The 12,495-nt window shown below is 36.2% G+C and overlaps 1 protein-coding gene across 2 annotated transcripts; it reads left to right on the top strand.

Moving 5' to 3' along the window:
- The first annotated feature begins 7,887 nt into the window (after positions 1 to 7,887).
- On the top strand, positions 7,888 to 11,834 carry LOC104210655 (putative Peroxidase 48). 2 transcript variants are annotated; one of them, XM_070167443.1, is made up of 5 exons: positions 7,888 to 8,566; positions 10,115 to 10,306; positions 10,439 to 10,513; positions 10,854 to 11,019; positions 11,136 to 11,834. In XM_070167443.1, the coding sequence occupies exons 1-5, from the start codon at positions 8,309 to 8,311 to the stop codon at positions 11,363 to 11,365; spliced, it is 921 nt and encodes a 306-aa protein (XP_070023544.1). In that variant the 5' UTR covers positions 7,888 to 8,308; the 3' UTR covers positions 11,366 to 11,834. The 2 variants fall into 2 exon arrangements, with proteins under 2 accessions (XP_070023544.1, XP_070023545.1); XM_070167444.1 differs by lacking the exon at positions 10,439 to 10,513.
- Positions 11,835 to 12,495: the final 661 nt, after the last annotated feature.

Genomic DNA, 12,495 nt, shown 5'->3' with positions numbered 1-12,495 from the left:
GACTCTGTTGTAACTAATGAGAAGTCTGAATCATCACAATCAGCTACATTTGAATCCATAATGGCCTTTCCATTGTTATGTTTGGCCTTATTCTTCAACTTCGGACAGTCTTTCTTCCAGTGCCCTTTTTCTCGACAAAAGGCACATTCATCTTTGCTGGGTCTGGATCTTGACTTGGATCTTCCCTTCTTTGTCCTCGTTTGATTTTGAGGATGACCCCTCACAAATAGTGCTTCTCCTTCTCCGCCCTTCTGTTTTTCTCGCTTTCTTTGTTCATAGCTGTACAAAGCCGAACAAACTTCTCTGAGAGAAACTTCGTCATTTCCATGGAGTAGAGTAGTTTCAAGGTGCTCGTACTCATCAGGAAGTGACGCCAACAACATCAAGGCCAAGTCACCATCATCATAAGTTGTATCCATATTTTGCAAATCTGTGACCAACTTATTGAAACTGGTGATATGTTCATTCATCGTGGTACCAGGAACATAGGTGAAGTGAAACAGTCTCTTCTTCATGTACAATTTATTTTGACTATTTTTCTTCAAAAATTTATCCTCCAGTGCTTTCCATAATTTACTTGCAGAAGTTTCCTTTGTGTATGGATATTTCTGCTCTCTAGCAAGGTAGGATCGAATGGTACCGCAAGCAACACGGTTGAGAATCTTCCAATCTTCTTCTCCAATAACATCTGGTTTCTTTTCTTCAATGGCCAGATCTAGCCCTTGTTGAAAAAGGACATCTAGAACCTCGCCTTGCCACATCCCAAAATGCCCGGACCCGTCAAAAATTTCTACCGCAAATTTCGCATTTGACACAATTCTTGTCATAAGCGAAGATGCCAATGATGACGTATTGTTGACACTTGATGTAGATTCTTCTTGTTTATTGTCTCCCATATTTGACACAAATATTATTTAATAGCTGACGACACAAATCAAGATTATTTCCTTTCTGATGTAGAAGATCAGACTAAGCTGCAACCACAGAGCATACTCAGACAGAACCTTGACTCAGTTACCAAGATAAATCTTTTCTGATGTGGAAGATCAGACTATGCTGCAACCACAGAGCATACTTAGACAGTACCTTGGCTCTGATACCAATTGTTGCGGAAGCCAAATGTATATAGTGTGAATAAGTCACAACTACTATACCAAAAATTATGACAGCCACCAAATAATAAATAAGACAATAAAGCAACAATAAAGGGAACACCAGAATTTACGAGGTTCGGCTAATTTTGCCTACTCCTCGGACACAACCAATATTTTATTTCACTCCAAAAATACAAGTGAAATAATACTAAAGAGAGAAGATACAAATGCCTTAAACAGATGAGAAGGCAAATGAGAGGTGTGTTTAAATCCTAAACATTAGGCCTTCTTTTATTGGGAAAATTTCCCAACCAAATGGTTAACCCACCGATGTGGGACTTTGCCAAATTCAACAATATTAAATTCTTTATGATTTTGTAGCAATTTCCAAAACCATCTTTTTTTGAATTAACCAAATCAATTAACAAATATGAATAAAGAAAAAAGTAGGGAACGGGAGAATGGAGGAAGAAAAGAGATAAATTTTGAGACGCAAAAGTTTCTTTTCAATTTTTATTCCACTAAAAAGGAATATGAAAAGTTGGCATTGTAATATGTATATTTAAGTTTTTTATGACAAGGAATGAGAAAGGTTTGAGTAGAAATAGTTCTGAAATTTTATTATTTCATTTGTTTTAGTTTCATTCTTGTTGATGCATAAAAGTTAAAACTATTTTGTTGATTCAAGTGATAGTGTTATCCGAAGAATATCCATATAGAAAGCAAAGGATGCAATGGAACTTTAGAGATTTGAAAGACTTTAAATATTTTCCGAGAAGTGCAAGGAAACATCAAGGAACATTTAAACTTAAATAAAAAAACACTATCTCCTTCATGTCAGTCCCAAAATTCTCTTCGATTTCATAAAAAAAGAAATTAAAGGATAGAAGTCTAACATACCTTGGCGTAGATTTTTTTCACTCCAATGACTTTGACATAAAGATGAACAATGATAAGCAAAATAAAGCTGTTGCAAGAGAAGCTATTCCAATGCCTTGTTAAAGTGCATTCTCACTCTAGCTCCTCTTGCATATATATCATTCTCCAAAAAATTTTATAACTCTCCAAAAAATAACTCCTTAGACATGGAGAAAGGAAACGTTTTTTGCCTTTAGTAATGTTTAATACTCCACATTAATCACATCTTGTTTTTTAAGGTGACTTTTGGATTATTTAAATATAGGACATAAATCAAAAAATAGGTAAAGAAAGCCGAAAAAAGGAGAAAAAAAAATAAATAGGCTCCTTGGCCATAGAAATGTGCCATGTCAGCATTTCTTCCCCTCATTTATATATATAACTGGGAAATTCATCCGCGCGAATAAAAAACATTTTCTCTTAGAAGCATAAAAATTGTAAATTTACTGGAAAAGAACGTTGATAAGTAAAATAAATGAATAGGGATTAATCATCGCATTTAAGTAGCTTAAGAGCATTTATTTCTAGCAAAAAAGTGAGATTTTACTATATATATATGTGTGTGTGAAAAGTACGGCTAACTTGCCAAGAAGCAAGGAAATGAGATTGTTATTGTTTTGCAATATAAATGCGTAAAATTTAAACTAACATGCTAATTAGCAGGAAAAGTATAATTTATTACGGAAAAAAATACAGAGAGAAGGAAAAATAAGAGGAAAATAATTAGTAGCATAACATAATGAAATTTAAGATAAAGAATAAATATTACCTCACGTGATTTGAAAAGCTAAAGGGAAATAAATATAAGGCACATTATAAAATAATCCTACCTTTAGAAATGAGTAAAGCCATGACTTTAAAGTTGTTATGCAAGATTACTGTTTGTGTCGAATTCTAATTAGCGTTTTTGTAATTATTTCGAACTACTCCCTCCGGTCTAAAATAAGTGATTTTTTAACTTTTTTTCTTGTGGTCTAAAATAAGTGATTTTTCCAAATTTCAAGAATGAATTAATTATTTTTTTCCTGCATTGCCCTTGGAGTAATTAACGTTGGAGTATGTATTAAGAGTGTTTATGTGAAGAGACAATAAAGATTAATATGGTCAATTTCATTGCTAATTAATGTTAAAGAATGAATTTCTTAATATGTGTGAAAACAACCAAAAAATCACTTATTTTGGACCGAAGGGAGTAATGTTTTAGTTGGAGCATTGAATTGTTGTATTTGTGAAAGATATGTTGAGAAACATTGAATCGTAGCACATGAAATGCCTATGCTAGAGTGCTTTTACAACTGTTGCCTCGACTGTGGAAGGCTTTTCACATAAATATATTATATTGATTGGTAATTAAGTAACTTAGTTTTTGACTTAAAAAAGTAACATAGCTGAATCAAAAGTCATGAATAGAAGAAAATTTCAAAATTGTCAATTTAGTGTCAATAATTTGATATTCAAAACTCATTCATCATATGGAAAATCAGGTGTTGTTAGTCCATACGGAGCAGTGCCAACTTATTTTATTTGTAAAAGAAAACTGATTTCATTTTTCTTTTCAGTAAACGGAATTAGATATTTAAGTATCTGATTTCTTAGTCCGCATACTTTTCCATTCCGTTAGTGACATCTCCTTCATGAGTCCCAAATTATAACTCTTGTATTTCGGTGACTGATTCGTATATGAATGTCAATCATCATTCCCAAGCCTCATCAGTGGTTTTTCATTTTTGTTTTTGTCTATTTAGATTTTTCTTAATTTTAACTATGTGTTAGTCGCTAACTAATGGAAATGGAGGACTACTGTTAAAAAAGACTGAATAGAATTACCAGTTAAAAGTTTACAACAATTCTTATGAGCTTGCTTTGCCTCCCAGTCTATCGGGAGTTCATCTAGTTTTCCACGTGTCTATGCTCCGGAAGTATCATGCTGAAAGATCATACGTGTTAGACTACAACACGGTTCAGCTAGATGAGAGCCTGGGTTATGAGGAGGAGCCAATTTCCATTGTTTACAGGCAGGTTCGCCAGTTAAGGTCCAAGAAGATTTCTGCAGTAAAGGTTCACTGAAGGGGTCAACCAATCGAGGAGGCGACTTTGGAGACCGATGAGGACATGCAGAGTAGATACCCTCACCTATTCGTTACTCCAGGTAATATTCTAGACTCGTTCAAGGACGAACATTTGTTTAGGAGGTGGAGAATGTAATGACCCGATCGGCCATTTTGATTTATAGATCCCCGTTCCCCTAATTAAAACTCCCCGTATGTGCTTTTACTGTTTTATGACATTACTTAATTCCTTATAGTGGCTTATAATGGTTAAGTTTGACTTTAGTCAACGTTTTGAACCGGGATTTGACGGTTCCAATAGGTTCGTATGATGATTTGGACTTCGGTATATATTTGGATCGAGTTTCGGATGACCTGGGAGCGTTTCAGCGCTTAATATTGAAAGTTGATGCTTTGAAGGTTTTCAAGTTCTTTAAGTTTGGTTTGGAGTAGGTTTTGGTGTTATCGAGGTCCGTTTGGTATTCCGAACCTAGGAATAGTTCTGTATGGTGATTTAAGACTTGCACGAAAAATTTGGCGTCATTCCGAGTAGTCTAAATATGTTTCGACGCGTTCGAAGCTAGTTAAATAGTTTGAAGTTTATAAGTTGATTCAATTTGGTTTTAGGGTGCGATTCTTAGTTTCGATATTATTTTATGTGTTCCGAGAGTTTGAGCAGGTCCGTATTATGGTGATAGACTTGTTGGTGCAGTTGGACAGGATCTCGGGGGGCTCGGGTGCGTTTCGGACCGCTCGGAGCTAAGTCTAAACTGCTGGTATGCTGGTTCTGGTTTCCTACTTCGCGAACGCAGAAGGACCCTCGCGTTTGCGATGAAGGATTTGGGGACTGGACGCTTTTGCTCTTCGCGTTCGCGAAGAAAGGGTCGTGTTCACGGAGGCTTGGAACCATTGGCCTTCGCGTCCGCGGTTGACTCGTCGCGTTCGCGTAGAAAACCTGAGCCTGGGCCTGGGAAACTCTGTTGCCTTTCACGTTCGCGAGTGGAGACACGTGTTCGCGATGAGTGGGCGGCTTAGTGAATCATGCTCGCGAGTGACTTCTCGCAGTCGCGAAGAAAACCTTTTCTGGGTTCGTGAGTTTTGCCTTCGCGATCGCAAGGGCTTGTCCGCGATTGCGAAGAAGGCTGACCTGGGCAGTGACTTAATAAAAATTGGGATTTTGGCCATTTTGTTCACTTCTCTCGTTTATTGGCTGATTTTGGATCTTTTTAAAGAGGGATTTTCACCTAGCATCTTGAGGTAAGTGTACTTTATACAATGTGAGTATAATACTAGATTATGGGTAGATCTTAACATGAAAATTGTAGAAATTTTATTATTTTGTTGAAAAATCTAGGTTTTGATAAAAATAAAATTTAACCTCGAAAATGATTATGGAATTGGGTGAAAATTATATATTTGAGTTCGCAAGGTTATGGGTAACATTTATCTTCGAAACTTTTCGGAATTCGGGCACGTGGGCCCGGGGTTAATTTTAAGAATCTTCCAATATAGGTTGGGTAATTACTCTAATAGCTAATTTATGAACTTATGAGTGTATATTGATTAATTTATATAATATTTGGCTAGCTTCGAATTGTTCGACACTAAGTTGAGGCCATAGAGTGAATTTGTGGGCTGGAAAGTGAGTTTTGAGACGAGGTAAGTCTCTTGCCTAACCTTGCAAGAGGGAATTTACCCCATAAGTATTTTAAATTACCATTTGCTTCTATTTGTGGGGGCTACGTACGCACGAGGTGACGAGAGTCTGTGCATAGCTACAAATCATGCTTAAGTCCGGGTAGTTTTAGGTCCCAAATCATGAAATACTTGTATTGTTGCACTTTACTTGTTAATTTAAGTGCCTAAATTATATTGGAACTTGTTAAAGGATTCGTAAAGGCCGAATTTCACTTACTTTGAGTTTTGGCAGGTTACTTGGCCGTTAATAGAAATTGTACTTCCTTGTGTATTAGTCTTGTGATAGCTTTTAAATCAGATGTTCATAGAGTATTCTCTCTTCTTGTGGAGCGGGCGGAACGCCTCGGCAGTATAATAGATACATCTATGGTTCGTGTCGTTCGACCCTTGGCAGTATACACATTATTCTGGATCGGACCGTACGACCTCGACATAAATCGTGCATGATAATGCTTGGAGCCCTAATACACTTGATATTATTTTTATGACTTGAAAGGTTATAATTTATTTAATGTCCTGAAATTGTTGAAGTTAGCTTGTATCAGTTGGAAATTTTTAAATTGACTATCAGTTAAAGAACCATTTATTCATTGCTGGTTATTGTATTATTATTATTATTATTCATTTATTCCATGCCTATTTAGAATTTATAGATTTTAATTGTTGGTCATAGTAAGTGTCGATATCGACCCTTCGTCATTACTTCTTCGAGGTTAGACTGGATACTTACTGGGTATATGCTGTTTATGTACTCACGCTACACTTCTGCATTAATCGTGCAGGATCTGAGGCAGGTGCATCTGGCAGTCATTCAGGCGCGCACCCCCGTTATCCCGAGGTATAGTGGTGAGTTTCTCTCTGAGTCCGTTCTGCACCAGCATTCTCTCTTTTGTATTTGCTTTCTGTCTATCTTATTTCAGACAGTAGCATATGTGTTTTGTATATTCTACTAGTTGCTCATACACTTGTGACACTAGATCTTGGGAATATGTTAGTAGACACTTTTATGGATTTTGAGTATTTATTTCTCCATATTTGCTCTTTCATTAGTCCACGCTTTACTTTACTATAATTTTCCATTTCTCATTTACTTAATAAATAAAAATTAACTACTTTGAAACTATTAAAAGGAATAAATATATGGTTAGTTCACCGTTGACTTGCTTAGCGGCGACGTTGGGCGCCATCACGACCTAGAGGGGAAATTGGGTCGTGACACTCTCGACAAGCCATAAAACCGACTTCACTGGTTCTGGCAAAGAAGAAGCGTTATCAATAATAATATAACTTCTCAGGCTTTTCCCGTAATTAGCTAACTGGTCAGCATCCATATTGCCTTCTCTGTGGATATGAACAAAAATAAAATTACCACTGCTAGAGAGATGGACAATCTGATCAATGATGTGCTGAATATGCCAGGGGGCCTTCAATTTCGTAATTAATCGTGTTAATAATCAGTTGAGAGTTAAATTCCACAATCACCCTAAATAGGCCTTTACTAATACACAATTTTATGACATGGAGCAAAGCTTTAGCCTTCGCCATATTATTACTTTCCTGGCCGTAGTACTCAGCATAGGCCAAAATAAAATACCCCGGGTTATCTCTAATGACACTCCCTCCTCCAGAGCCACTCGGATTTTCTTTGCAACAACCATCAATATTCAGCTTTAGCCAACCATTAGCAGGCTTCTTCCAGCGAACCATTTGAATACTTACAGCTTGTTTAGCTTTTTCCACAACAATGCACGTATCATTCCAATTCAAAGGCAACTGGACATCAATGAAACACACAATAAATCTTTTGTATAATTTGGTCATTTAGTCAAAATATAGAAATAAAGAATTTAACAATAGAAAGTATTTTAGCCTGCTTAATACACTTATTAGTCACTTCCCCTATATGAATTTAAATTGATCGAACTAATTACAAAAAAGAATGATGATATCACAACAAGCAATCCTGACCCTTGAAATATAACTTGGCTCCTTCCTTCGAACTTGACCGTCCATCTGTCACCTTTTATATATCAGCTATTTTTTAAGTACTGTATCATTTTCAGAGTACATGCCTTTTAATTATTTCTAGACCTTAGCACATATACACGTGTCCCCTTACATAACTTTCCTAAATCCCTTCCATTTCTCCCTTTCACCTTCGGGTTCCTTACAATTCTGATTGACCTTGCTCTCAATTGAGCGACGAAGTTCGGAGACTCACTCTCAATGTATCCAATTCTACCAAAATCTTGGCCCAAAACAAAAAAAGAAAGAAAAAGGAAAAAAGAAGAAGAAGAAGAAGAAGAAGAAGAAGAAGAAGAAGAAGAAGAAGAAGAAGAAGAAGAAGAAGAAGAAGAAGAAGAAGAAATGCAATTTGTTATACGGTTATACTCCATCTTATGTTTCAAACCCTGGCGCGCGCGAGCTAGTTTTCTGTGTATATATATAGCGCTGCAGATTAGAAAGCAAGTCAGGTGTCAATTCCTCACCGACGGTTTCCCAATTTTCAATTTCTGTTAAGTCGCCATTTTCCACTACTCTCTTTTCAAAATGTTGAACAAGAACTGGGCTTTAATGGCGGTTTTCTCATTCCTGGTTGCCTGCATTGTGACAACAATGGCAGCGCATGCAGAGATTGCCCTAGGAAGTGCCTCTCGTCTTAGTATGCCCCTCAGATATGGTTATTATGATGAGAAATGCGAAGATATTGAGAAGATTGTGGGGTCAACGATGCAGAGAATTGTGCAGCTGCAACACAACGTCCCAGCACAACTCTTACGCCTTCTTTTCCATGATTGTTTCATCCGGGTATGTTTACTCTCCATTTTCTGAATCCTTGATTAAATATATTCAATTTTATATTTTTTGTTGTTTCTTTCCCAAATTTTAGGTGCTCTTGTATGTGCAATGATGTTCTTCTTTTCGTACTCTTTATTTCTATTTTCTTGTACGTATGCAGTTTGCTGACTCTTGATATGTACATCATTTATTGGGGGTTTTCAGAGTTTTATGGGATTATAGTATTATTCATTTAATTTTTCTCATCACTCTAGAAGCATATTTGTCTGTTCATGTATCTATTGTGCGCACGCCTACGTATAATCTTTCTTTTTGAAAATTTAAGCATGATTAAATCAAGAAAACGACTTAGAACCTTTTATAATGAAGCAGAGGAAGGGGATTGAAGAGGCTTGCAATCGTATTATTGGAGACTAAGGTCTTACACTGTCAACTCTACTGATTCACTTTAATTTTTTTGGAAGCAAGTCTAATTCTTATTATCAAGAAAATGACGATAATTGATCTGTTTTGTGTCTTTCCTTCTGTTATTTGATGCAGTTCTTAGCTTTTTTGGCTGTACAATCTCAAATGCATGTGTCCGCTATCTGAATACAAATACGTACTTCCAGCCGTTTGTCACTATTATTCCTCTGTTAGACTGTTATACCCCATGCATGTATTCGGATGTGACTTCATTTTATGTATTTCTCTTATACGTTTGTAGACATTTCTTTTATAGTTAGCCTTGTGATGTTTGTTGTGTTGCATTGTGTTAACTTTTTGTGCCGTCTCTTAGTCTTTTGTACTAAGGTCCTTAACTTCTTCATCCTCCCTATTTTCAGAAGTGTGTTTTTACTTATTTCAAATTATTTTCTCTATGTTGATTTATCTATACTGGTTTTGTCCATGAATATGTGTATTTACAATACTTTTGTGGATTTTGTATTTTTCCATATTTGGCATTGGATCCTAATGCGCGCACGATCTTGATTTGTGCATGGTGCATTTGTATTTTTTCATATTTATTTCTTTGATCACTTGTGGATGCTTCTTTCTTTTTAATTAGATGTGTGATCTTGATTTGTGCATTGTGCACTGTTATTCTTCATATGTTGTAATGTGTCTTTGTGCATTGTGTTCGTCGTCTGATTCAAGATGTAGGTTTTAAATGATCCAATTTGGTCTATTGCTTTCTCAGTTTTAAATGCGTACATAAAGATAAAAACATGTACTGCTCTTCTCACTAGTTTCAGCAGATTCGCTTATTCAGTTTTGGTTTTTTTTTTTTTTTTAATGTATATTTGCCTGTAGTCATATTCCTCTATGTGTGTACCCACACCCATTTTCCCTCTTTTCCTATGGGTAATAAAAAGAGGATGAGATGGCATTACTTCTGAAAAGGTAGAGGTGAGCTTTTAGAGTCATAAGGGAGTCAAGAAATGATATTAAGCAAAAGAAGGATCTCGGAGCAGATTGTGAAAACAGTTCCAGACAATGACTTTATTGTCTTTTTTTTTTTTTTTTGATAAGGTAGAGTTTCCAGACAATGAGTTTTCTGTTTTATTGATTTTTCAGGGTTGTGATGCCTCTGTTCTTCTAGCTGACAGTAATGAGAATGGGACTGTTGAACGTGAGGCCATCCCGAACAGAACATTGAAAGGCTTCGATATAATTGACATGATAAAGGATGAGATTGAGGAGGAATGCCCAGGGATTGTCTCTTGTTCTGATATCCTTGTCCTTGCAACAAGAGATGGCATCGTTCTGGTATGAATTTGCCCCATATCCTTTGTTTCTTATAGTCCAGCACCTTAAGTTTCTTTGCTGATTTCCTTATTCTTACTCTTAATAGTACTTACTTTCTATTTTACATGGATCTGTTTCGTGATCCTGTTCAAGGTGCAACTGGAGAGTAGAATCATAACCAGGGCACAGTTCTGGAAATATGGGAATATTCATAACCAGTGCATCATGGTATCTTCTAGCGGTGCGAACCAAATTGGCATTTCAACATCAAGTTTATATCTTTAAACTATTATGTCTTTGAAATAGTTTAGTTAAATGATCTTGTAGTGCATATTCAGATATCTAGGACATAATAGAATGCTTTACACCTCTTAGAGGTATCATATAGTAGTTAACAGGGCACACTTCCGAAAATATGGTGCAATATTTATAAACAGTGGATTATATCTTCTAGTTTTGCGAACAAATTGACACTTTATCATCAAGTATTATATCTTTAAGCTTTAAGTATCAAAAAGTATTATGTCTTTAAGCTTTCCCTTTCACATGCTGTTTTTGTACATTTTAGGCTGGTGGTCTATACTATCCTGTGCTTATGGGCAGAAGGGACAGTAAGGAGTCATTCTTTGATGAGACAATGGCTGAAATTCCACGACCAAATGGGAATATCACTGAAACTCTTAGGCTGTTTTCGCTCAGAGGATTTGATGAGAGGGAAACAGTGGCACTACTTGGTATATCTTCTAATCCTACTAATTTAATTTTCATATGATGGAGTCTGTATCCTCTTTTGGAGCACATGTACATCTTTTAAAATTTCTCTTCTTTTTATTTTCTTCATCATCTGAAGGAGGACATAACATCGGGAAGATTGGTTGTGAATTTATTCAGCTAAGGTTCAGTAATTTTATGGGGACAGCTATTCCTTCTGGTTTCCTTGAAGAGTTGATGCAGAAGTGTCCAGACGATAACAGCACCATCAAAAAAATGTTCAATGAACATACCGCAAGGGGTCTGAGTGAGTCTGCTATGTCATACTCTCGGACTGTCAGCACTTTCCTCGTTTGGAACTTCATTTGATAATCACTACTACAAGACTTTGATGAGAGGACGAGGGCTGCTGTTTGCTGATCAACAGTTGATGGCTAATGAAAAGACGGCAGCAGTGGTGATGGATTATGCGTTGGACGAGGGGACTAAATTTAGGACTGAGTTTGCTCATGCCATGGATAAATTGTCAAATATTGGCGTCCTTACTGGATTCCAAGAAGAAGTTCGGCACAGTTGCTCCCATCTCAATTCCGATCAATGAGAACTACCTGGGAGGAGTAGACTGACTTAAAGTTTCTCATGCTTTACATCTGTACGTACAAATATGTGCGTCAATATAATATTCTGCTTTTAAGGTACATATACTACTAAAAGAAATAGGTTTCAAATCAAGAAGAAATTCAAGATTTTATTAAGAATTGTTAAATTTCTGGTATCACCGTTATCGATTGTGGAAAAATAATTGTAACATTTATGGAAACCCTTCCTTTTTCCTGAAGTTACGACGCAAAAATATATACAGGAAAACGGAACAGTTCGTTCATGCTATTTTTTCTTGAAGATGTTAATATCACGCATAAACAAGAGAATCATATACGGAAGAATTATAACCATGGAAACTGTAGACATTATTATCCAAGATTTCGTTTCTCTTAATTTCTTATGAAACATGGAATTATAATAACTCTAGTTGCGTGGATCAAAGAAAGATTTCCAACACAACATAGATGAAACTACATAATATATTTAGAATGAGCAAACTTTGTTTCGCAAACAAGAAGAGAAAGAAGGTAAAAACCATACCTATTACTCTTTTGTTCTAAGCAAGCTGTTCATTCACTGATCGAAATCATATTTGAGAGGTACGGGACCGGGTTGTAGACTGATCATCGATAATAACCATCTATGTCTCGGTCCCGTATGCCCCTCAGATATAGCTTCAAACAATGAACTTGTTCTTCCTTTCAGCTAATCAATATACTACTAGGGTTAAAGTCACTATCCCTACATATAAGAAACTACCACCGCCTAATACATGGTAGCGTTTCTTTTCCGGAAAATATTAATACTTGTGACGCAGCACTTTCCATATACTCCATTATATACTGCCAGCCTCAGCCAATCCAACAACTCAGCCTTAATACAAAACTAGTTCGACA

Source organism: Nicotiana sylvestris, chromosome 2 (genome assembly GCF_000393655.2).
Source record: "Nicotiana sylvestris chromosome 2, ASM39365v2, whole genome shotgun sequence".
NCBI lineage: Eukaryota > Viridiplantae > Streptophyta > Magnoliopsida > Solanales > Solanaceae > Nicotiana > Nicotiana sylvestris.
This window is presented reverse-complemented; position numbering and strand designations above follow the sequence as displayed.

Coding starts and splice junctions, on each gene's coding strand:
- LOC104210655 (XM_070167443.1), top strand. CDS start 8,309: ATGTTGAACAAGAACTGGGCTTTAATGGCGGTTTTCTCATTCCTGGTT. Junction 10,307..10,438: donor CAAGAGATGGCATCGTTCTG/GTATGAATTTGC, acceptor ATCCTGTTCAAG/GTGCAACTGGAGAGTAGAAT. Junction 10,514..10,853: donor TTCATAACCAGTGCATCATG/GTATCTTCTAGC, acceptor TGTACATTTTAG/GCTGGTGGTCTATACTATCC.